The sequence below is a fragment of the Seriola aureovittata genome, chromosome 8 (assembly GCF_021018895.1).
Source record: "Seriola aureovittata isolate HTS-2021-v1 ecotype China chromosome 8, ASM2101889v1, whole genome shotgun sequence".
NCBI classification, from domain to species: Eukaryota; Metazoa; Chordata; class Actinopteri; order Carangiformes; family Carangidae; genus Seriola; species Seriola aureovittata.
The window spans coordinates 14,223,215-14,250,381 of record NC_079371.1 but is presented as its reverse complement, the minus strand read 5'-3'; the positions used below and the strand labels follow the sequence as shown (position 1 = coordinate 14,250,381).

The 27,167-nt window shown below is 42.3% G+C and overlaps 1 protein-coding gene across 1 annotated transcript; it reads left to right on the top strand.

Annotated features, from left to right (window-relative positions):
* Positions 1-345: 345 nt before the first annotated feature.
* LOC130173090 (neuronal acetylcholine receptor subunit alpha-3-like) lies at positions 346-26,262 on the top strand. The gene is made up of 7 exons (XM_056382016.1): positions 346-644; positions 20,909-21,048; positions 21,170-21,214; positions 21,294-21,403; positions 21,679-21,886; positions 22,420-23,433; positions 24,945-26,262. The coding sequence occupies exons 1-7, from the start codon at positions 587-589 to the stop codon at positions 25,068-25,070; spliced, it is 1,701 nt and encodes a 566-aa protein (XP_056237991.1). The 5' UTR covers positions 346-586; the 3' UTR covers positions 25,071-26,262.
* Positions 26,263-27,167: the final 905 nt, after the last annotated feature.

The window sequence follows — 27,167 nt, the reverse complement described above, 5'->3', positions numbered from 1 at the left end:
TCTTTCTCAACAGCTATATTGAGTAAATGTGGGGATAATTATTTGGGTTAGAGATACTGTAGTTAAACTTTTTTTTCAGAGAAATGTTTTTACACAATTTTCTCAAACTGTGTTCAGACAAACAAATAGATAGATAGATAGATAGATAGATAGATAGATAGATAGATAGATAGATAGATAGATAGATAGATAGATGAACATGAGAATAAATTACTTGTTAAGATGGATATTTTTGCAGTGGAACTGGCAGAACCGGTTAGAGCCATGGCTGAAAACCATTTCATTATTCCAAACTTATCACCTGTGAGTCACTGTGAGTCAGGTCGCTGAGTTTTGCCCGTGGGTGAGTGGGTGGGAGTGTGGGACACGGGGACGGACGGAGGGAGGAGGGAGGCGGTACGTGCAGAAGTTGTCCATGTCGGGAGGGCGCACCGCGAGTCCAACCTCTCCACGCTCCGGAGCGCAAAGGAAAAATGTTGCTCTAATCTTGAGGCTTCGCAGACGCCTGTAGTGGGTTACTGACAAGACTTCCCTCATCAGCATCATATTTTATCCGCAGGGAGCGTCTCCAAGCGTCGATGTATCGATGAATTTCCCCGGGAAACTAACAAACGTGCTCCTGCTGGTGCTCGTCGCAGCGCAAGGTAAGACACTGCGCGCCCTGGATCGGTGCTGGACTCGCAACGCAAAAAGTACCATTGTACTCGTTACTTTATACCGTCACTTTATCTGATAAGACCTGTGAGCAGTTCTTGACCTTGCCTGTGAAATCAGTTTTACCACCTCAGGTGAACTTCCCTTGTGCGTCTGAGAGAAAAATCAGCGAAAACAAACAGATTTTTATCCCAAATCCAGAGAGTAAAGCCCGAGAAAACCAGTATTTTCAGGTAACCTTTCCTTCGAGGCATCTTGATGATAACTAATGACATTCTTTTCAATTCATTCTGAGAGTGCAGGAACCCCACCCCCACCCCTTCACCCCCCCCCCACCAACCCACCCTCTAAATATCCTATATGATCTCAAAACTTGTAGAGTCACTCCTATTCTATAGGCTATGTGGTGAGGGCCTCTAATCGGATCTGTATGCACGGAATAATTCAAACAAGATACTTTAACATGCACACAGGGTTCAGTTTTCTCAGGACATGATGATCTGCTATGGTGATGGTGCCCCTGAAGCTGCTGTGAAGCACTCATGCATGAACAAAACGAGCCAATGCATGGATGACATACATTTCTCTCCAACAGCAGCTCCTTGACTGTCAGTGTTGATTTCATACCTGAGTCTTCCAGATGTGCAGAGGGATGTGTGCTCCCTCCACCCACAGAGGTCAGAAGTCAGGGTTAGGTACAATGCATTACAGTATAGGCTCTGGAGCTGTAGGGGTTAATTGTCTTACTCAAGGGCATTTCAGCAGGCATATTGTTGCCAGTGGTTTAACAAGCAGGAAAAGTTACAGTGGAAGCTGTGAGGAAAAGTATAATTTAATGTCTGTATTTTGTGACATTAAATCACAGCTGGATCACTTCGGCACATATTGTCTGTATTTTGTTTTGTTCTCTGTGTGATTCGTCTCCTTCCGTCTTCCCTTGTGTTTCCAAAACCATGGCCTATTTCTTATTTTCTAAGGTCTTTAGTTCACGTACGGCTGCCAAATCCCGTGTGTTTTAAAACTGCAGATTCTGAAGTGGGGTCCTTGAGTGGCTCCCAGGGGACCCAGAGCAAAACAAAGCCTAGATGAACACTTCACAGCAAAACTTTTATGCTGTGTTATGCTGTGTAACTGAATGGTAATTTTAATCTGAATTTCATGTCATTCACATCCACAAAGAGGAGTTTTCTTTACAGATGGGAGCACCACAGCCTAATGGGGAGCCTATCTGTCTATGTGTAGGATCAATAACTTGCTTTAAAGTGGTAAATATTTTTTGGCAGCATATTTGCTCAAAGTGCTCACTGGATTGTGGGCTGTACTTTAATGTGTTTTTCTGTGGATGCTCTGTTGCTGAAGTTTAAGTTTCTGTCCTACAAATGCAGAAATAGTTATCTACAGAGGCAGTAAAGTTGAAGCAGATGTAATGGTTTCATTTTATGCATCTTTAGGCTGAAAAACAGTCTATCATCTAACATCTATATAACAATTTCAGCTTTCTTATCCACTGTATTGTTTAAGTAAATGAACTGACTATTTAAGGACAATAATTAATAGGAATTAAAGTGTCTCTGTTTTGTTGTTGTTATATAAGATGATTTGAAAAAATCTATTTATAAATTAACACATTTAAAATTTTAATTTAAAGTAGCATAACGACACCAAATCATATTAATTTCACTAGCTCCTGATACTCAGCTAAGCTAGTTAGCTTTGGTTTGGGTTTTATTCCTTGACCAGCCTCATTTAATTAGCGGTTATGTGAAATAACAAATAACAAACTGAATTAGGCCTACCTATATTTATGTCCATTAAATTCAGAAAACTTTTTTGCAATTACAGACAAGAGCTATGAGGAAAACATCTGCATAAATAATTTAGTTTTAGCTTTAGCTAAGGCGGGCTTTAGCTGTCATTCTCCCCAGCTAGCTTTCACTTGATATACAGTAGCTAGCTATCTTGCTTTGTCTACTTGGCTGTTACTCTGCACATTTAAAAAAAGCTATTTTCATACGTTTTTCAGGAACCATACAGATGTCAGATTCAGTTTTTAACTGAGTTTTCATCAAATATGTACTTTTTAAGGGCAGTTGCCTATAAGTGGCATGTTTCTCGTTTTGTTCAGACACAATAGGTATTGCTGCTCATATTAAACACCCAAGTCTTCTTCATTTTACCTTAAACTAACAGATACTTTACTTGGGACTGACCTAGGAGATACAGCAGAGACTGTAGGAGGTGTGATTATTCTGGCTATAGATTGAATCCAAGCTATGTTGTAGGAAAATGTTGTGACTTCTTGAGTGTAACAGCGAGCATGTCCCAGATGTGGTACTCTCAGTCGACCCGTGGGAGCAGCACTAAGTGTCTTCGCATTGTCACGCTTCAGTCATCATGTGAAAGACACTGGCTTCACACATCCTGTAACTTGATGCAGACTTACCTCACTTCACTCTTTCTCTGCCTCACTCTGTCATTCTCTTCAGCTGGATGGATTTGCCACAGTGGACTGCTTTGTCGCTTTGCCCTTGAACTGGGCAAAATTCAAAAGGGACAAAAAGGGATAACAGTGTTAATACTCTCACAGCAGAGGAGATTTTTGCTCAAGTGAGAGGAAATCAACTTTGTATCCTTGCTAGTAAGAGGTGGTTCACTTAACTAAAAGCCAGAAAAATGAAAGGATTTTTCCCTCACCTTCCTCTTCTCCCCCCACTCTGTCCTCCACCTCCTTCCCTCAATCCCTCATTGGCTGTGGGGGGTTTTGTATGATTCTGAACAGGGGCTGTGTATGCAGATAAGTGTGTGAAAAACACACATTGACACACACACACACACTCCCAGTGGGGGTCTGATTAGTGGGCTACAGAAGGTATTGTCTTCTGCCATCCAGGATCGAGTGATTTGTCCCCATAACAGAGGAAATGCTGATTCTGCAGTCCATAGGATTTGGGCGTTTTAGTCAAAAATAGAATCTGGTTGGAGTGGCTTGGAGGCAAGGAGTGAGAGATATGTACAGCAGGGGGTTCGTAGTTGGATATATGACATTCAAAATGAAGTCACAGCCTTTGGGATAGACTGTGGTGCACAACAACATTTTAAGGACAGCATAGGGTCCTTAAAGTTTGAGATTAAAATTAGTGAAATTGCATGATGCATTTCCCCAAAGCACCTTTTGCTTGCATCATCTACAGCAGAAGCCATGTCTGCATTATTCTGATCTGATCCGCATTATGTTTCAGGCTTGACCCTTTATCTCACTTTACTGTGCATTTTAATAGGCTGCGGCGGCATGTTGACAGTATAAAGAGGATATACATTTTCAAGACAGCAGCAAGTGCAGGCTGCTAATAATAAAAAAAAAACACACACACACATACGTATATATATGTATATGTATATACTCAACTGAATCACAACTGAATGTTTTAGATCAATGGAGGTTGCAGCGTGGCCAACGAAGGGGAAAAAAATCGAATGTTTCTTTCACCAGTATTCAAAATGGTTTATATTAAGCCTCTGTAGCTTTTATCTAAGTCTGCTTGTATCGACTGTTCTGCTTGCATTGCAGCATCATCAAGCATATTTGCTCCTCTGCCAGACTTAAATGCTCTTCTGAGCTTGGAACTACAGAACAGCTCTCTGGTTTCTCTCCCAGAAGCAATATAGTTGCATTAAAGTCTGACAGGCGATCAGTGTGTGTGCGCATGTGTGCGCGCATGTATGTGTGTGTGTGTGGCTTAAGGACTGTGTGGTGGCTTGAGGATCCTCTTAACACGATTGTCATGTGATTATTGCAACCAAACCCCCCCCCCCCGCCCGCTCCTTCCATTGCACACATATTGTGTGACCACCACAGGCAGATGCAGAGGCCTTATTCCACCCCCCCATGGATTGGCTTAGACCATCATACTCCCCCTCCAACCGCCACCACCACAACCACCACCACACACACTTTCTCTTTTTCACAGACATCCTCCTCCAGACAGCCTTGCTGCCTGATTCCTCTGGGACATCCTGGTCTCCAGTGCTGGCAATGAACTGAGTCACGCTTTAGGATGGAGTGAGAGAGGGTGAGAAATAGAAAGCTAGAGATGAGGTTGGGCAAGATGCCTCATATGGAGGACAAGGATTTCCAAACATTTTTCGCTAGCTTTGCTTTCCCCATTCTTCTTTCATACCACGCATTATTTTCTATCAGCTGGCTTCTTTTTCGCTTGTGATTTGTTGGGGTTTTTTTGTATCATGTTTGTCAAGTGTCCTAAACACTCAAAATGATAATGCAGACAAAGCAAGGTATTACAGACCTTTCATGCCAGTGCATTATTTATTATTTACTATCCCAACTTAAATTAGACCCTCAAATCATGTCAGATCTTTATCGGCATGTTTTGCAGTAGCTCAGTACATTTTTTTACACAAGTCTTGGCTCAACAAATTTAAACTTTGATAGTTAACAGATGATTCAATCGCCCTAATGTTTCCAAGCCACAGCGGTTGTTGCATTTGGGTTGTCTGCAGTCGTTGTGTTGAACTCTTCAGTTTGAACTTCATCTCTGTGTACTTATAAGAAATGAAACAAGCCTGGTGTCATGTACGACGATCACCAGGTTAGGCTTTGCCTTCACCCAGTGGTGACACTCTCACCAGTTGCCCTAATGCATTCATCAAAGTCCTTGCTGGCAGTTACCTTAGGTTCAAACAAACTGCTCAACTGTGATGGCGAGAAATACTGTAACTTCCCTTTACTACAACATGATATGTTCCAGTGTGTATGTCATAGCCTCCAGCTCAGAATCGACCAGTAGTAAACCCTCCATTCATCCATTTTCCATTCACTTGTCCATGGCTGTGGAAAACACAGCTAAGCATCCTTCACTTGTGACTTTGATGGATCTTGAGAACTTGTCAGTAAATGTAATCTCTCCAGCATGTCCTGGGCATACCCCAGAGACTTCCTCTCTCCAGAGGCAGGAAACTGTCATCTTCCATCTAGAGTGACTCCTTGCAGGAAGAGCAGAAGTAACTCCTGCTGCCTCTCAGTTCTTAACAATGCTTTGAAGAGTAACATAGTCATTAAGTCATTTTATCCACTTGTATCCATTATTTCATTGCTGTCTTAGTACTCAGGGCTGAAGGTGAAGGTCGGGCTGAAGATGAGAAAATGGTTAATTTTCTCATAACTCGATCTTTTTTAGCAGCTTCTTATCTTCCCTGAAGATAATCAGAAATTTAAGCCTAAACAGCTAAACCAGGAGAAGGGCCTGTTCTGTGGAGTGTAAAAATTATATTATAGGAAAGCCATTCTTAATGTTCTAAACGACTGCACTGTAGTTACGTTGTGTGTTTCACACTCTAAAAGATGTCTCAGAGTTCTTCGCACACCTCTTGGTTGTTTGGTATCACTACGAGTGCACAGCAGATATTCAATTTTCTGTGTGTGTGTATTTATTTCCTTTTTCCATAAAATTGCTTGCTGCTGGTGAATTGACATCACACCTCTTAACAAAGCTCCTATGGTCACTGAGGTGAATTCCTAATTTCCTTGTTGTTTTACAACATAGAGCATTTTACAAGGACATGACTAAAATAACTGCAGGATTTTTTTCCCAGGAATTTCAGGTTATGATGATGTAATGTTGTATGTCCTGCTGATGTATACGCAAGAAATGTTGGAGTTTGAACTAATATAACTGCAAGATCTGCAGTTTCTACAGGGGTAACACCCTGGAATAAATACCTGTCTTCTGCTTGTTTGAACTTCTGCCTTCATAAGCCTATCCTCCAAATTTTAGCCCTCCTGTATGTGAACCTTGGGGGATGATAGATTATTAAAAGATTTATCAGACTGAGGAATATGCCAACACTTAGAGAGAATATACTCATCCTGGAAAGCCAACAGCAAAGAAGTTTTCAAAATCTTAACTTAATACTGATGGAGTCGTTGCTTCTGCCGTGCCTGATCAACAGGCGAGCTCCAGCCTCACTGCCTCACTGGGAAATAAATAGACATTAGTACTGATTAGTCAATTACCTGCAGCTGTGACTGCAGCTCTGTGAAAAGCACTGCGACCTCCCACTGCACAGACACCACGTCGAAACTGTTTTTCTGAGTCCAATACAATACGCCGTTGCATTTCCATCTCCTGTTGCAATAAAGCACTTCTCTAAATGCGCCGACTGTAGCTGCTTTTAAAACTGAACATATGGTCACCACAGCTGTTAAGTATCTGCAAGTCACATGAAAACACGTGTCATTGAACTTTTCAGTTGAAATGTTGAGTATTGAGTTTTATATCTGATAGAGTAGTCGAACCTCCCTCTCTCTCCCATCTCCCCTTCTCCTGGTGAGCAGCCTGGCCGTCTTTCTCATTCATCCCAGCTGTGGATGAATTCACTGGATGATTTCAAATGATGCAAACAGTGTCTGAGTTTTTTGTTCTTTTTCAGACTCATTAATTTCTTAATTACATTTCTAATATTGGCAACTTAGGGCCACTCTTTCTCAAAGCCATGACAGCCCAGATCTCCTTTGATCTTTTGAGTTCTAGGGGATGAGTGCCACTTTGCTCTCTATTTGATAAATGTAGCAAGGCAAGTGGCAAGTGTTATGCTGGGCCACACAATATATTTTTTTCTTTTTTTTTATTGGATGGGCACTTTGAATAATTTTTCCGCGAGGAAACATGAAGCCACGCGTTTATATGCCACTAAAAACATAGCTCACTGTGACTGAATGAATATAAGATATAGTGGAAATTTTATAATGGCATCAATAAATAAAGCATATTAAACATGGACCAACATCTGGCCAATAGCGGAGTCATGTGAAAAAGTCAGGTTCCACTATGACACAATACACAATATAAAATGAGCATTTTAGTTCCCAACATCCCACGCCTGTTATGTAGGGCCATTATTGTTCTGATCGTTAGATCCTGACATTAAAGGCTTCACATGCTTAAGTTTTGTTCAGATTATTTTTAATAAACATATTATTGGATTGGGCTACTTAAGACACTATTGCCTCACAGGATGTCCTCTTTTTTAAATTTTTTTTGTAAAAATTGGAATTTACTTGCATTTTCTTATAACATATAAAAAGAATCTGACCTCAAAACTCCAACAAGTACATCTTCTCAGATGAAATCATGGAAGCAAAGAACTATTGAATTTCATGCATCAGTGAAAAAAAATCATATGCTGTTCAGAGTGAGTCAAATCAAAGGTGAATGGACATACTGTTCATAAATAGGAACATGGCACATATACACACACACACACACACACATAAACATAAATAGGCAAGCCCTCATACATGAAAACATACATGGGTTATAGCATGCACCATATACTTGATGGGATAGTCAAAGCACATGCAGTAATCAGCGTGGATCCTCTTGTGCGTCATTCAGTCACGGTCAGGCCATCAAAAACCCTTGAGAGCAGAGACACTCTATCTAGCTTTTGTCGGCTTGTTCTCCCTGTCACTTTTCTCCTCCTATCTCTTCCCTCCACTCTCTCACTCTCTTTCTTCATATCTCTTTTCCATGCACTCGCACACACTGTCGGCAGCGTATTATTGGAGGGTAATTAGTTCCTTTGGAGTGTCCACCACTCGCTCCCAGGCTCATCCTGTTAAGCACATGCCTGATCAAAGACAGGCCACGGCTCTTTCTGCAGCTTTAGGCTCCTGTAGTCACGAGAGACAGACTCACTGTTTGGCTTGCTAATTCTAAATCAATGTGGCTATTTAAAGGTGAAATGCATGACTGCTTGACTTGGCTTCATCCATGTCAGAACAAAGGCTTGTCACTTTGTTAGAGCAATGTCACAAAGACTGGGAAAGGAAATAGCACATGTCTGGTGAAATGAAACATGACTGTCAAGTTGATTTGATGTGATGTTCATCATCTGAGGCAAAGACAGTTTTGTCCACAATGACTTGAGAAAGTGAGCGGAGAAAAGACAAGACACATTTTGTTAATGACTTCTGGAGCAGTTTGTGACAATCTTAACAGTCAGTTTTTAGCCATGCTAGTGGTGAGACTCTAGGGATGGAAGTGTTGGTGGATCCACCACTTAAGTCCAAACTTAAATATCTCACCAACTATTGGATGGATGAAATGTATGGTCCCCAGCGGAAAGGTGAAATTACATGTGCCCTGGAATTCAACTGTAACTTGACCGCTGCAAGAGGTAGTGTATATTTACTGAAAGGAAGGCTTGATCTTCATAAATCATCTTTCATCATAAATGTTTTTATCACTCACTGTCTGTTACTTTCACATGTACACTCATTATGCACTCATTTGCCACAAAAATGAATCCTTACATTAAATGCCTTGGAGTGTGGCAAATAGTAAAAGTTGAGTGCAACTGAGGTGAAAGTGCAAAGGTTATAATTAACTTCCTTTAGATTAGGGGTACTTAAGATCTTCAGTGGCAGAACAAAGAAGGGAATTAACGGAGTGACTGTGCCAACAGATGAAGAAAAAAATGATTGGCTTTATTTTTTTATTTTTTGTCACAGTGAACAAAAGGTCCAATTAATTGACTGATTTTAATTGCCCTGGTGACCCCCCGCCCAATTAGAGGCTTAAACAAGGTTCTGGCAGGAGCAGCGAATCAGGGAGCAGCGGGCAGTTTTTAAGGCAGGTACCAAGAGCTGAAATTACACAAGTGTCTCTCCAGAGAGGCATTTTCATTAAGCTTTAAGACTCGGCTCGCCTCTGCCAGTGACCTCAGAAAACTTCTTAACAGTTTTGAAGCCACTATAATATAACATAACTTTTTACCCATACACTAGAGTATTGGATCTAGATCTGACCTGTTCCAGTTTTTTTTTTAGTCAACATCTTGGGATAGTTTTGTATTAAAACAATTCATGTTGAAATTAACTTGACTGTAATTAAATCAACTGAACTTTTTTTCAGATTTACTACCCCAGATGTCTTTGGTTCATCAGACTGATGAAAGCAATGCAGCTGAAAATGTTTGGGGTTATGAAAAAAAAAAAAAAGAAAAGCTGCACGACCTGATTTTCATTTATCTCAGTGGACTTGAATGGCTTCAGCCTCCACTGGTCTGCACACTGCCATATGTGCTCTTATCTGAATTTGAAATTGAGTGACTCTTACACCTCACCATGGATTTAGAGGAGGCAGTGATAAAGATTTAAGTTTAGTTGTAAGTGTAATAAATTAAGTCATTGCATACTTTCCCATTTGCTGCAGCATTCTGTTCCTGTTTTGACCTTTACGTGGGACTAAATATTGTCTGGAGTCGTATGTGTGTTTGTGTTTGTTCATCGTTTTATGTGCACCAGATGTTGTGATTATATAAGTGCTGTGTGTTTTAGAGATTGAATTTTTAGTCTACCCCAAAGATGTGTTAGTCCCCTGTAATTTAAAATGAACTGTACTGTACTAATTGTACTGTATAAATGGTCGAAGACGTGTTTTCACAGTGTTTCTATAAATTTATTGTTAGGCTGTAACATTTGTTGACATGCTTCAGATTTAGATAGCCCCTAAAATAAACCAACGAGGGATAAAATTCAATTCAGACTGTTATTTCCCCTTGGCCTTAGCAAGTCAGATTTGTGAACATAGAGCAAACGGACAAGTCTCCTAAAATGAGGAACTGCACAGACTGTAATCTGATATGTACGTCTGCAAGATATCCATCTAAGTGTACTCCCAACAGCAATAAATGGAAGAGCTGCTTTGTGGCTCTACAGGCAGTGAAAATGAAATACTTGTTTGAGCTTATAGGGTCTTCAAAAATTATATTTTATGAAAGCACCATCCTTGGTCCGAGGTCTACATACATTCTCATTTTCAAAATCTATATGTAACCCTTTCTTTACCTTTACCATAGGCAGGGCCCTGTGTTCATTACTTTTATTTCCCCCTTGTGTTTTTTAATTAAGCCCTTTAAAATCAGTGACTCAAAATTAAACTCTTTTCCTTTTTACCTGGACTTCTTACCATAAATTATGTATTATAACTACTAGGTATCACAAACAACTTCTCTCACATTAGATACATTTATTAACTAAAACGAAAATAACGACCCTCCAGGAGGATATACTTTCACAACTTTTAAATGACCTTTACTCTTTTAACAATTCTTATCTCAGTATAATGAAATATTTCCTTTGTTTTTAATTCAACCTATAACACACATATCTATGAAATACCTTTTGTTTAACAGTGAAATATAATAGGTTAGACTAATGGGCCCACACACTCACACACTCACACTCACACAAGCCGGCAAAAATGTCAAGTAAAGAAATAACCCCACGTTGCAGGCCTGTAGGAACTCGGGATCGTAGAGGCCAAAACAGGTAGCCGCTTCACTCTAGCCGAGCAAAAACAATGGCGAATACTCACAGTTTATAGCAGAGTTCGAGTCACAGTGTCTGTAGGGTGGCGGGAAGAGAATGATGTGCAGAAACACTAGCCGAGTTGAAGCAGTAGCCGAGCTGAAAACTCGCAGGTTGCATGCTCCAGATCCACCAACCAGGCAGACCAAACCGTCTCGCTCCCTCCACTAGTGGTCCTTAGCTGACATGAAGAAAAATGTCCTTTCTCCCTCGGGAAACAGACACGGCCGCAGGTGGACTCCTAAAGCTCCTCCTGAAGACGAACTTTTGCAGCTAGCAGGAGAAATACCTTTTTTCCTCCGGCGCTTCACATGAACAATTGTCTCTCAGTTTTAGACTCTATTTTCTACAGCCTCAACTGTTACGACAACTCCAAAACTTATACTTTTACAACTCTTTTTACATCCCGTTTCTTCTTTTTCTGCCGCTACAGCTCTCCTCCTGCTCCTCGTCTTTTTTGCGCTCTCGCTCCCTTTTTTCTATTTGTCCCGCCCCTTTTCCAATTACAACACAGCAAAATCACATGACTTTACAAACAGCCAATCACCTTTAAAATAAAATAAACAAGGTAAGTTGTGCTCTCTCCCCCACAAGGTAACACACAGAAGCACATGTATTTACTCTGCAACCTATCTATTTAAAGTGATACACTCATTCTTCATATCAAACTCAAAACCTCAATCAAAATACACTCATCTTGAAACACAATATTAACTTTTACCATCTCAAATTATTATTACAATAAGGCCAGGGTGTATTAAAACAACCTAGGGCTACATCCTCCCCCATTTAAACGTCTGAATGTCCTCATAAGACTTATCAACAATGCTTTTAAATACTAGAATTATGTGTATGACTTCCAAAATGGAATTTAGGAGTAGTGTCGAAAAGTTACTTGTAGTGTTCCAATTAGTTTATGTATCAAAGCTAATTTGAATCACCATGCCTTTATAAGTTATAGTCACAGGTCTGTCTGTAGGCTCTCCAAGTTGGTCATAGCTGAGGCGTAGGACAGGTTTCACCTCTCTTCTAGCACGGGAGTCAAGGGAGGAATCAACACTCACAGCCGAGGTGCTAGGTACAGGGACGTCTCCCTCTCCTAGCTCTGTGTCCGCCACAGAGTCTCGGAGTGAAGGTGAACATTCTCTCAATTGCTCTGTTGCTTCCTGAGATTCAACTACAGTGTCCTCCTCTGCAGGTAACTCATGACTACTGGAATCAGCACTAACATCAGTGTCTTGTGAGACTACAACATCTCTTTGCTCAAATTCCAGACCTTGCGTTCCCAGGCAGTTATCAAGCGTCCACTGGGGCAAGTAATATCCTTCTTCTCCTTCAGACTCTGAATTCCAGTCCTCTGGACTGAGAGGCTCTGATCTTTGTGTCTGACTTTCACTGTCCTTGCTTGCTTTCTGTGCCCGAGTCACTGGTTTACTCATTTGTGCTTTCCTCTCGGGTAGAGTGGACATCCTCACTAAGTAACCAATAGGCAGCAAGTGGTCTCTATGCATAGTCTTCACAATGCCTGTCCCCCTCTCTGGTTTTACACGATACACAGGGAGATTGGGTAACTGGGCCAGGACTACATAGGGGAGTGAATTCCATCTGTCCTGCAGCTTGTGTTTTCCGGTGATGCCAAGATTCCGAACCAGAACCCGATCACCTTTCTCCAGGATCTGATTTCTGACTCTCATATCATACAGTCTCTTATTTCGTTCATGGTTTTTGGATGCTGCATCAACTGCTAGCTGGTAAGCTTTCCTTAGTTCTTCTCTCATGTTAGCCACATAGTGGTGATGCTGTAGACCATCAACATCCTCTGATCCAACACCAAAGCACAAGTCGACTGGAAGTCTGGCCTCTCTGCCATACATTAGAAAATAGGGCGAGTACCCTGTGGCGTCATTTCTTGTGCTGTTATAAGCATGCACTAGCAAGCTTACATGTTGGCTCCATTTTGACTTCTTGGCTGGATCAAGGGTCCCTAGCATGGACAATAAAGTTCGATTGAATCTTTCAGGCTGAGGGTCACCCTGAGGATGATATGGCGAGGTTCTTGATTTGCGGATGCCAAGCATAGTTAAGAGCTCTTTTATGACCTTACTCTCGAAATCCCGACCTTGATCGGAGTGGATGCGAGCTGGCAGTCCATAGTGTACGAAGAACTTTTCAACAAGGACTTTTGCTACAGTTAGAGCTTTCTGATCTTTTGTAGGAAATGCCTGAGCATACCTAGTGTAATGATCAGTGACGACCAGCACATTTGCTATGCCCTTGGAATCAGGCTCGATGGCAAGAAAGTCCATACAGAGCAAATCTAAAGGACCAGTACTTGTAATTTGCTGTAAAGGGGCAGCTCTTTTTGGGATTGACTTCCTTGCTACACACCTTCCACAGTTCTGGATGTACATGGCAATGTCCGAGGCCATTTTAGGCCAATAAAAACGGTCCTTGATAAGCTCTGTGGTTCGCTCCATGCCGAGATGACCAATGTCATCATGCATGGCCCTAAATACCATAGGTCGGTATTGAGCAGGCAAAACCAGCTGGCTCACATCTTTTCCTGACGATCTTTTAATGACTCTACACAAGAGGCCACGCTTTAACTTGAGTTTAGCGCCTTCTCTTAACATCAGAGAAACATTGGAGTTTGAATGTTTAGAGGATAGAACATCTTTGCCCTTCTCGATTTGCTCCTTTACCACACTGATGTCCGGGTCTGAGCTCTGCGCCGCTATCAGCTCTTTGATGGACAGCTGTTCAAGCGGACTTATTTCTATTTGAGTGAGGTAGGCATAGGTATCTGGAATGGCTTCAGGGGAAACACCCAGCTGGTCAACACATCTAAGGGTGTGCTCGTATGTGTCACTCACATTAACCAGACGACAAAGAGCTTTGACTCCCGAGGGTGGGATATCTACCCATCCATCCTCGGTCTCCCGCTGATGTCTTGAGAGCAAGTCAGCATCAATATTTTCACGACCCGGCTTGTACTGAACACTGAAGTTATAAGTGGAGAGATCAGCTAGCCACCGGTATCCCACAGCATTAAGCCTGGCGGTTGTCAATACATAAGTGAGCGGATTATTATCTGTGCGTACTGTGAATTGGGCCCCATACAAGTAGTCATGAAACTTATTGACTATTGCCCATTTCAATGCTAGAAATTCTAGCTGGTGAATAGGATAGTTGCGTTCAGATGGGCTCAATTTGCGGCTGGCGAAGGCAACTGGGCGTAGCCCTTCCGGATAATCTTGGTTCAGCACTGCCCCAAGCCCGTTTAGACTTGCATCGACATGCAGAACGTAGGGCTTGGTTGGATCTGCAAAAGCCAGGACTGGTGCGTTTGTAAGTTTCTCAATGATTAGGTGGAAAGCATCATCACACGCAGAGGTCCAGCGTTCTTTGAACGGCTCAGAAACTTTGAAATAGTTTTTCTGGTTGATATCTTTCTTTTTTTGTTGCGTGGGGGGGTATCCTTTGGTTAGTTCTGTAAGTGGGCGGACTATTGCAGAGTAATTCTGAATGAACCGTCGATAGTATCCACAGAAACCCAGAAAGGACTGTAGGGACTTTAGGTCCGCTGGTTTTTTCCACTGGGTGACTGCGCATACTTTCTCAGAATCTGTCGCCACACCAGAGGCAGAGACTATGTGTCCTAAAAACTTAACCTGGGGTTGGCAAAGGAGGCACTTGTCAATGGAGAGCTTGAGACCAAATTCCTCCAACCGATCCAGGACCTTGAGGAGGCGTTCCTCATGCTCCTCCAGTGTTTTTCCAAACACTATGAGGTCATCAAGGTACACAAGAACTTGCATCAGGTTCATGTCCCCAACAGCTTTCTCCATTAACCTCTGGAAGGTTGCTGGAGCACCCGTGATACCTTGAGGCATTCTCTCAAACTGGAAAAAACCCAGGGGACAAAGGAAGGCTGTTTTTTCCTTGTCTTCTTCAGCCATTTCCACCTGGTAGTAACCGCTTCTCAAATCCAGCACAGAGAACCATTTGCTCCCTGTTAGACAGTCAAGCACATCATCTATACGCGGCATAGTGTACTGGTCTGGAATGGTTCGGGAGTTCAGCAGTCGGTAGTCAATGCACATTCTCACCTTGCCATTCTTTTTTCGTACAATGACAATAGGAGATGCATACGGACTACGTGATTCTTGGATTATGCCAGCTGCCAGGAGTTCTTGTAGATGACACCGAACATCTTCAATGTCACCTGGCGCAATTCTGTGAGATCTTTCTCTAAATGGACGAGGATCTCTTAATCGAATGCTATGTGTGACACCTTTTGCTAGACCCACATCCCACTCCTCCAGCGAGAAGACATTAACTCTCTCCGCAAGCTTTGTGGCCAACCGAGTCTTATATGCTTCAGGGATGGGTGACTCTCCAAAACTGAAAAGCTTGGGGTCAATGGACTTTGTGTGAGTCGAGTTCTTCTTCAATTCAGTGACACTGTCCACAAGGTACACTTGAGCAAGCACCGTTCCAGAGGGGAGAGTTGTCTCTTTTTCAGTTTCATTCCTCAGCAGTAATGAGAAACCATTGACGTCCATGGCAGAAGGTGGCAGTACAACCGGCGGCACCAGCACACCGTTTGGAAGGCCTGTTGTTTCATCAGCCTCCACCATGAGAATACTCTTTTCCATAGGATGATACTGCTCCACTTTGCATGTGGCATAGTGCACCCCTCCGGGTGGGATTGTGAGAGGCCCAGGTCCTTGCCACTTGACTTGACCAACAACGTCCGCTGGGGAGGTTAAAGATGATGGGGGCTTTTTTGTTGGGAGAGTGTTTATTCTCAGAGTGTGCACACAGCCTTGGTCAATTTCATCACAATGTTTTTGTAAGGCACGTAATTTCTTACAGTTGGTGCCAATGATGACAGGAACTGGATCGGGGCTCTGTGGATCTGGGCATATTAAAGCCAACACGGAGACCTTCTCTTCCACTCCCCTAGATTTAAGGGGGAGCTCCAGCTCAACTGCCACATAACCTTTGTAGGGGTAGTTGTCATTACTCAAGCCCCATATAGCGAGGTTTGTGAGTGGCTGGATGGGGACATGGGAGAGGAACTGGGAATACCAGCTCTCAAATATGATTGTGACTCTAGAGCCACTATCTAAGAGGACTCTGCTTGGTTGTCCCTCAATTTTCACTGTAGTCATCTGAGCTGGACCAACCAGCCCTTCTGGTAAGCCACTCAATTGAGAAGTGTCAACTGAACCTTTCCTGATTGAAACAACCTCCTTGGCTTCAGCTGAACCCTTCGGTGTCCCTTTTTCCTCCTTACTTTTACGAAGAGCACTGAGTAATTTCTGAATTACTTTGGAGTGGTTCTCAGGAGCCATGCAGCGTGTGGCAATGTGACCATCTCCTCCACATCTATAGCAAAAGTAGCTTTCTGAGTCTTTTGTTGCATTAGGTTTTTCTGCTCTGCTGGCTCTCCCATTTTTGTGTTTAGGATCAGCTGTCCCTGAACTGTGAGACACAGACAATACAGTCAACTGGTGTTGCAACTGTTGCACCTGCTGCCTTAACATCTGCACCTCTCCAGAGTCGGTTTTGGAGTCTGCAGCTTTCTTATTTGAGTGTGACTTTAACTCAGTGGATGCCTCTTGCTGCTTGTTCCTTAACCCACCAAGTTCAGCACGTAGCTCTTTGACTTCTGCTTTTAGGGCTTGGATGTCAGTAGCTTTGGGTGTCATTTCTTCACAGGTTTTTACCTGTCTTACTGTGGTGTTTAGCTTGCGTCGTGCAATCTCATATTCTTCCTCCTCACGAATCTCACTTAGTAGCTTTAAGAATGTGGGGGGTTTCTCTTTCCGTTCTCTCAGTCTCAGATTTAATAGCATTATATCTGATTCTGTAGCACCTCTGATGACTTGGTCAATGCGTGCGCGGTCTGCTCTCTGGGGAAGAAGACCTCCTTTTTGTACTACTTTCGTCAGTGAGCGTTCAAGCCTTCTCAGAAAGTCTGACAACTTTTCACTTGGCTGCTGATACATGCTCCTGAAAGCAAAGTACAAATCTTCACCAGACTCAGGTGTTCCAAAAGCACTTTCTAAAGCCTCAATACAGCATTCTGGACCAGCATCTGGGTCGTTTAGCCGAACAGCCTGAATTATTTCCAAAGCCGGTCCCTTTAGGCTCTCAACAATCCTCTTTCGTTTCTCCCTAGCTGAGCAGTCGCACTCCTCAATCATCAGGCGGGCTTGTTCAAGCCAGTGATCAAGACTCTCCTCACCAGCAGGTGTGGGAAGGTTACCAGAGAACATCCGAAGGCGTCGAAATGCATTGTTCTCATTTGTTGGTTTCATGGTCTTTCCAAGCAGGTCTCCTACAGCTCGGATGATAGATTCCGGTGAATTCTCATTTGGAGACTCTGGAGGTATCAAAGCATGAATATCCTTTAGATTTTTTCCCTGAGATGCCATTAGTTTGTTGAGTTTGTCTAGAAAATCATCATCAGGGCTCTCAGGTGCAGTAAAGAGAGTGACTTTCCATGAACCTCCATTTTCTGGTTTCAAATAGGGAGGTATGCTGTCGGGCTTTATATATTCACTGCATTCACAGAGCACTAGGCTGGTGCCTGTCTTCGTGTCACTTAGTTTGTCTTTCACTCTCACTCTTCCGAAAGCCTTCACCATGAGAGCAGCACCTTCAATAGCTGATTTGTCAGCGTCATTAGGTACGTCATGTAATACAAAAGCATGGTTTGAGTCTAAGCCTGCATCACTGCACCAGCTACTAAGCTCAGATGCCAACTGGGTATCAACAGGAGCGCTCATTGTCAATATTACTTATGTTTATTCTTTCTAGTCAGAAAAATACTACTTTAAAGGGCAAAAATTACAGGGAAATATCCCAGCGGTGCCTCCATTTTATGTAACCCTTTCTTTACCTTTACCATAGGCAGGGCCCTGTGTTCATTACTTTTATTTCCCCCTTGTGTTTTTTAATTAAGCCCTTTAAAATCAGTGACTCAAAATTAAACTCTTTTCCTTTTTACCTGGACTTCTTACCATAAATTATGTATTATAACTACTAGGTATCACAAACAACTTCTCTCACATTAGATACATTTATTAACTAAAACGAAAATAACGACCCTCCAGGAGGATATACTTTCACAACTTTTAAATGACCTTTACTCTTTTAACAATTCTTATCTCAGTATAATGAAATATTTCCTTTGTTTTTAATTCAACCTATAACACACATATCTATGAAATACCTTTTGTTTAACAGTGAAATATAATAGGTTAGACTAATGGGCCCACACACTCACACACTCACACTCACACAAGCCGGCAAAAATGTCAAGTAAAGAAATAACCCCACGTTGCAGGCCTGTAGGAACTCGGGATCGTAGAGGCCAAAACAGGTAGCCGCTTCACTCTAGCCGAGCAAAAACAATGGCGAATACTCACAGTTTATAGCAGAGTTCGAGTCACAGTGTCTGTAGGGTGGCGGGAAGAGAATGATGTGCAGAAACACTAGCCGAGTTGAAGCAGTAGCCGAGCTGAAAACTCGCAGGTTGCATGCTCCAGATCCACCAACCAGGCAGACCAAACCGTCTCGCTCCCTCCACTAGTGGTCCTTAGCTGACATGAAGAAAAATGTCCTTTCTCCCTCGGGAAACAGACACGGCCGCAGGTGGACTCCTAAAGCTCCTCCTGAAGACGAACTTTTGCAGCTAGCAGGAGAAATACCTTTTTTCCTCCGGCGCTTCACATGAACAATTGTCTCTCAGTTTTAGACTCTATTTTCTACAGCCTCAACTGTTACGACAACTCCAAAACTTATACTTTTACAACTCTTTTTACATCCCGTTTCTTCTTTTTCTGCCGCTACAGCTCTCCTCCTGCTCCTCGTCTTTTTTGCGCTCTCGCTCCCTTTTTTCTATTTGTCCCGCCCCTTTTCCAATTACAACACAGCAAAATCACATGACTTTACAAACAGCCAATCACCTTTAAAATAAAATAAACAAGGTAAGTTGTGCTCTCTCCCCCACAAGGTAACACACAGAAGCACATGTATTTACTCTGCAACCTATCTATTTAAAGTGATACACTCATTCTTCATATCAAACTCAAAACCTCAATCAAAATACACTCATCTTGAAACACAATATTAACTTTTACCATCTCAAATTATTATTACAATAAGGCCAGGGTGTATTAAAACAACCTAGGGCTACATATATCTCTATAGAAAACAACACGAACCACCTACTTTACTGCGCTTACACTCTAAGCATGCTTACTTTGGTGAACTAGTTTACAGTAATACCCTGCAATTAGTAATTGCAGTTTGTATTTTCAGTACATATTTTGATCAGTTTTTGATCATCAAGACTGCCTCTAAAGCAAACTTGTAGGTAGCCTAACCTACACAGTATTTCAGTTGTTCCCCTTTGCACCAGTTTTAGTGATGAGATGTGACACACAAATTATTAAGAGATGATAATGATGTAAATTATGAAGAGTAAGCAGATGGGGAAATGTCACTGTAAATTTGTGAACCAGTTTTACATGCTTCTGGTTTGTAGAGAGTTAACTGACTCGCACAGACAGAAAGTGTCCCATGTTTTATTTAGATGTTGTCAAGGAAACAAACCTTTTCAGTGAATGTGGCTATTTGTGTGTATATGGGTTGTGGCCCATTTGCCCTCTTCCATCTCTAAAATGGTTCATGCAGCTCGCTAAGTGCAAGTTTGATGGTTTGGGACTGTGTTGAATAATATGTGCGCCACTTCTTGACTTGAAAGCTACAGAGGTTGGTCTCTGCTTTGAAAAAAAAAAGTGTTTGTGCTTGAGCAAAATCAACCAGTCAGTTCAAAATCCAAGGGGCACACTAACACTGTCTCAGTGGCCAACATGGAAATAGCTAAGTTCTGTTGTTATCCTGTGTTTAGTTAACCAGAAGAAAGAGGTGGCACAGTGTTTCTGAGGTTGTGCTGGTGGTGTGAGTGTGTGCTGTCCCAAGAGAGGCAACATTTTCTGCTTGGACAGGCGTGGGTCTATGCGCCATCCGAGGCATCAGGGTTTCTAGTGGCAGTTGCCCACGATATGACCTTCAATCCATCCTGACAAAGGGCACAAACACGCTCAGGGACACGTCATTCCTTTTTTTGCTTAAAGCATTTTGTGTTTGGAGATCTGCTAAAAGCTTTTAGGCTTTGCCTTCACTGTTTAAACACGCAGCTGAAATGCCTCTCATAACACTCTTCGATCCGATCCCTCACAGCATCCAGAGCAAAGAGACATCGATTAAACAGTTAAAGGGTCATTTCACCTACATCAAACTAAAACAAACTGTATTTTCCATTTTTCCACTCACTCCAAGGCTTGGGTTTATTTGTGCCCTGAACTCCCAGGAGCTTTTCTCTCAAAACTTCAGAATATAAAGTAAAACTATCTGCACACCTAAATATCACTAGTGGCTGGGAAAAAATATGCTTTCTGTGATCATGGGGAACGATTTGATCTAGGGATGTGTGTTGCTTCGTCTGTCTGCTGGAGCTAGAAAGTGAAAGAAAAAACATTGAGGCAATGTCCTGTGAAAGAGTGCAACTATCATAAGAGCATAACAATCATCAAAAACAATCATATTTTGTTTAGAAGACACTAATGTTAAATTATTTTGAGTGACTGACCTTTTAGTAATGTTGAAGTCAGGTTCAATTTTCTTGCAGTTATGGTCTTGGAGGGCATCTCAACACCCGAATTTAAACACAGTAAATTAAATGTTTAATAACTGTTTCCCCCTCTGTCAGTGCCTTTATGCCATTGTAATTGCTCATCATCTTCTTCTTCCATTTCCTCCTCTTCCTCTTCTCTGTTTCATTAGACTGCTTTTCATCTAAAGCGGAGGACAGATTGTTTCGGAGGTTGTTCCGGAGGTACAACCAGTTCATCCGACCAGTGGAGAATGTATCTGATCCAGTCACAGTGGAGTTTGAGGTCTCCATATCTCAACTGGTCAAAGTGGTAAGAATAGCTAATTGTCTCTAACCAAAGAAATAAGATGTTTTATAAAAGCACGTGGCTCATCCATTCATCTAAGTTCCTTTTGCTCTGATGACTAATTCACCCTTTTCCGTCCTCACAGGATGAGGTGAATCAGATTATGGAAACCAATCTGTGGCTGAGACATGTGAGTGATATTCATCCTACATGCGATGTCTGTCAGATTATTTGTACAACAGTGATTTACACTAAGTTTCATCTTTCAGGTGTGGAATGACTACAAACTGAGATGGGCCCCTGTTGAATATGATGGGATTGAGTTCATACGAGTTCCCTCCAATAAGATTTGGAGGCCAGACATTGTTCTGTACAACAAGTAAGTTTTGCTAACAGACGGTAAGATGTAAATAGGCTTTAAATAGACATCACCCGTCATAGGCAACCACATATAAACCCCATCAGGTGGCTTTGGCAGTAGTACCATGATGTACAGTAGTTAGCCCTCTAAAATTTTCATAAGTTAACATCTTATTCTTATTCTTCTAATGCTGTTTATTTATGCTGACCATCTCTTGACCTTTTTGAGGTAAATGCTTTAATGGCCTCTAAGTGAAATGACATTTACATCTCCCTGAAAACTCTCTCTCACAGTGCCGTAGGTGATTTCCTTGTAGAGGACAAAACCAAGGCTCTGCTGAAGTTTGATGGCACCATCACTTGGATTCCTCCAGCTATTTTCAAATCATCTTGCCCCATGGACATCACCTATTTCCCCTTTGACTACCAGAACTGTTCTATGAAGTTTGGCTCCTGGACGTACGACAAGGCAAAGATCGACCTGGTGCTCATTGGCTCAAAGGTCAGTGGGTCTTTCTAGGTCACAGGGGAGAAAATCCTGGCTATTAGCAATTTTATTCTAACTTTTATTCTAGCAGTTTTATTATGAAATATTTGCATATAATATTTTGCTTTTTTGTGGAACTTGTATTTTATCTTTGTAATTATAAAATTGTTAGCAGGAACATTTTAGTACTAAGCCAAATTACCTTTTTTTATAATTTCCTCGATTTGGGCAAAAAATTAAATCCCCCTCATTTTGTTGTCAGAAAACATTTAATGAGGCATCACAGTTTACAAACTTATGCCAACTTCTGAACATGTCGAACTGTTGCCCCGGTGGCTCAGCTGGTAGAGCGCGTACAACTTAGGCTCAGTCCTTACCGCATGCGGCCATCTCTCTCCCCGACTTTACTGTCACTCTCTCACTGTCCCTATATGAATAAAGGCAAAAACTGCCCAAAAAATAACTTTAAATAAACTAACTGGATTTTGAATTTCATAAACAGAAACTGTGAAACCTAAAAATAACTTTTTCCATTGGCATTTCTGCAGGTAAACCTGAAAGACTTCTGGGAAAGTGGAGAGTGGGAGATCATCGATGCACCGGGATACAAGCATGACATCAAGTATAACTGCTGTGAGGAGATCTACCCAGACATCACCTACTCCTTCTACATCCGCCGCCTGCCGCTCTTCTACACCATCAACCTCATCATCCCCTGCCTCCTCATCTCCTTCCTCACAGTGTTGGTGTTCTACCTCCCGTCTGACTGTGGCGAGAAGGTCACCCTGTGCATCTCCGTCCTCCTCTCCCTCACTGTGTTCCTGCTGGTCATCACCGAGACCATCCCGTCAACGTCACTTGTCATCCCTCTGATCGGCGAGTACCTCCTGTTTACCATGATTTTTGTCACGCTCAGCATCGTCATCACTGTCTTTGTGCTGAACGTCCACTACCGCACCCCTATGACTCACACAATGCCAGAGTGGGTCAGGGCTGTGTTCCTTGGGGTGCTGCCCAGGGTGATGCTGATGAGGCGTCCTATCGACCAGGGCTGCTCCTCCCCTGCTATTACAGCAGGAACAGGAGGAGGAGGAGGAGGAGGAGGGAGCAGCGGAGGAAAAAAGAAGAGAAAGAATAGCATAGGAGGAGGAAGTGGCACAGGAGGTGTCAGTGTTGGAGGTATAACGGGGGGTGTAGCCTGTCCACCGCTGGATGGTGGTGCGGGGGGAGGAGGGGCCTCCTCAGCTGGTGGCTCCATGAACTGTGTGGAGTATGGCGAGATGAACCGGGATATGAACAGGAGGTGCCCCTACAGAGGCAAGGAGGTGCCGACTCCTGTCCCTCCCCCGATGGTGCCCCCTCCTCCTCCCCAGGCACCCCAGGCACCCCAGACCCAGGGACCCCAGGAATCGGGGCCGCCCAAGGTTCCGAGGCCTCTGAATGCCCCGTCGCCTGTCAACGCTGTTGTTGCCTTCTCTGTGGTGTCACCAGAGATCAAGCAGGCCATCGAGAGCGTGAAGTACATTGCGGAGAACATGAGAACTCGCAACAAAGCCAAAGAGGTACGTAAGCAACTAAACAATTGTAGCTGTCTCTGTTTTTTTTCTGCAAAATGACTGGAGAAAATCTACTTGCCCTAGAAATATAGAAATGTTGTTATTGTTGTTCGTTTATTTTGGGAATGATAGCAGTAGATTGCATCTTCCCATTAGACTTAAACCATCTTTCAGCAGAAGGTCTAATAATACTATAAAAGTGTGATTAACAGTGAAAATCCCCATGTGTGCAGTGAGTAAAATCTGGGTTTGTAGAGATAGACAGAAGAGAGCCCACCAGACATCTGTAGCTGCTCCTCATCTCTGCTTGAGGCTAGTAGCTCGAGGCTGTTATTATGCACTATTAGCTTAAGACACCTGAGCCTCTGACTGAAGTGTTGGCAGCTGAGTTTCATTGTGTGTCATGTAGGCGGCAGGTTTTTGACGAAGAAGAAGAATGTGTCGAATAAAAAAGACAATAGTATTATTATTGTATTAAAGTATTATTGTTGCATACACCTCTTACTAGCTCCTAAAGGGAGACACAAACACAAGCATAAGATGAGGGAATGACACAATCTTGAGGCCATAGCAAAACCAGAGAGCCATCACAGAGGCCTAACCAAACCTTAACTATAATTCTGAGATGTTTAATCTCAAGTCGTACCTTAACCATGACCTGGTCCTAACCTAAAATCAAGTCTTAACACTAAAATAAACATTCCCCTCCCACCAATAGAATGGTGTGAATAGATTTTGTCTTCACAATGCACCCAGCCCACATACAAACACGCGCACACACACACACACACACACACATACACACACAAACACACACACACACAACAAAGCTATACGGCATGTGTGTTATCTCTGCAGTGTGTGAATGTCTACCTAGCTTAGTAAATGGTGTAGAAACCATTTAGACGGAGCTAAAAAGGGACTGTAAAGCTGCTTGTTTGTTGCAGATGCAGGGCTTTGCTTCTGCCTCCTTCGCACTCTGGATGGTCCTGATATGCTTGTTGCCTCAGCTCCATCTTTTCTTTGAGGCATGTAGAATAGCCATACCGGCTCCTCTATAGGCAGACAATGGCATTATGGTCAGTGCAGCCGTGATCGTATTGTTCACACCTGACTGATCAAGGAATACGTGCAATAGCATATATATACACACAGACACACACACACACACACACACACACACACACACACACACACACACACACATATTGTATAAACTCAAACAACGGCCAGATGCATGGTCGTAAACACTGATGGGCCTTTCAGCCTATATCTTCCACATAAACACGCACACTCCTCATAGCCATACAGCTCTGGTGTTGACACAGTGACATACAGTGAATGTGACAGTTTGTGCCACTGCTCGAGATTTCACAATTACCATTAAGCAAAGGTCGCTTCAAGTCTTTTAGGGAAAAGAGAGAGAGCGGTGCTAGTTCATGAATTTGTGTGCCCTAGATATTTTGTCTTTTTTCTACTTCTACACACATCTAAATTCTCGTCCTTCCTCTCCCCAGGTGGAGGATGACTGGAAGTACGTCGCCATGGTCATCGACAGGATCTTCCTGTGGGTTTTTGTGACAGTGTGTGTGCTGGGAACTCTGGGACTTTTCCTCCAGCCGCTCATCAGCTTCTTTAAATGACACATTTGTCTTTGTCCTGCCTCTTTCTCTCTCTCTTTGTCTACTTCTGTCTGTCTGTGTAACCCACTTAAATTAGTATGGGAATTATTCTTCCTGCAGCTCTTTCACATCAAACTCTGGGCTGTCGTCTTTCTCCATTTCTGCCTCTTGCTCTTCTCTGGGATTCCATCATCATCCATCATTTCTAGCCCTCAGCTGTCCGTTTCCTCACATGACTTACCCACATATCCCCGTCCCTCCCTTTTCTTGGCCTTTCAGTGTGCATGCAGTGTTGTTATCCAGTCTTCTATTCTCCATTGCTGTTTTATTTTCCCAGACATGATTATCACATCTGCTCTCCTCTTCTTCCCGTTTTTCCTCCTCTCCTGTGCCATGGTTTGACTTGCCGCTACCTACAGCTTATCTCTTCACGGCCGTCTTCTGTCTGCCGTTGTGCCCATTATTCTCTGCATTCTCATTGTTATTGTCCTGTCTTATACAATGTTTAACATTGTCGGGTAATTGCTTAAGTAATTATCATCATAATTACTGTAGAAGAACCTCTTAAGATACGAATCACTAAGAAAGAGTGACCTGACTACCTGTGAGTGTTGCAATAAAATTCTTTCGTCATAAGTCAGTGCAATAAATACAATATACTTTTGAGAAATGTGGACCAGTATGTCCCTCTAAAATTTCTAAATTAAAGAATACTTAACTATTTTTTGACAGCTGGTAATCATATGTACAACCTTATGATGTAAAGGACATTTGATGGTGCCACATGTTTTTCAGAATGATTTTGTTGATGTCAAACACCTGCAATCATCTCTATGTTTCCCTGTACATACCTATGTCAAATATAAGTGAGTTATGCATGACTTCTGAAAAGGACACCGGCTATGGCTGTACACAATCGATGATGACGTGTTTTCCACATGTGGTCAAACTACATATACTTATGCACCGCACATAAATTCACAACATCAGTGCAAACTTAAAATAATTTGCACAATGTAGATTTAACTTGTAAAAAGACTTGAAAATGGCCAAACTGTCCCAAGTCATTTCTAATAATAAAGAACTTCCTGGACTCAAACTCCGTCTGGAATTTACATCATCTCCTTGTGATCTCTGTGCGTGTTTCCTCCAGTGCTACGGTTCTCTCACACAATATAAAGATATAAAGGTGAGGTGTAATGGAGACTCTGAATTGAATATCGAAGTGAATTTATTCATCTGTCTGTGTGGCCACCTGCCCTGGGAGCGCTCTGAGTCTTGTCCAGTGTGAACTGGAATAGTTCCCAGCTCCCCACAACCCTTAACTGGATAAGTTTTTTTTAAATAAAATTGATGAATGTATAGAATACATCATGACTATGCATATAAAATCAAGGGGGAATAACGCTGGAATAGAATTTTACCTGTGAAGTATCAATAAACTTTTTATATTCACACTGGATGCATATCACAGCATAACTGCTCGCCTGCTGGTGTATGTGTTCATGTTGCAATCGTGTTTGAGAAGTTAATGCTCTCTGACCTAGCGTGTAATTGCATTGGTGTGTTTGTGTGCGTTCCATAGACGGTTTTTAAGCTGATGTCAGACAGCGACACAGGGTTTTTAAGCTCTTCAGTGAAAGAATAATCAGTCGCTGTTGGATAAGGAGGAGAGGTGGAGATGATGCAGAGGAAGGACTGCAGAGAGGAATGACAGAGAATGGATGGAAAATAGAAACTGTATTGAACCACATAGCGTAGTAGGTCATAAGAATGGGTAAGTAGAAAGTGGGCACTGGTAACATATAAGAAAGACAATTTTTCAAATCATTGCAAGGTAATATACTGCAAACAGTTTGCAGACATATACTACCTACGACCTGTGTTGCATCTCTTTTTGCTTCTGAGGTGAAAGATGAAGGTTTTAAGAGCTTCAAAGGTTTTCCACATTGATGAGTGACTGAGTTTTTCTAGAGCTACGGTTGCAGTTATCGGCATTTACAAATAATACAAAAGAATAAAAAAACTTAAAACTTAATTAAACTTCAAGTGTTCATTTTAGTGAGCAGAATAAGAGCCAGTGATCTGTCAGGTACAGATGGATGATCTTGCAGTCTT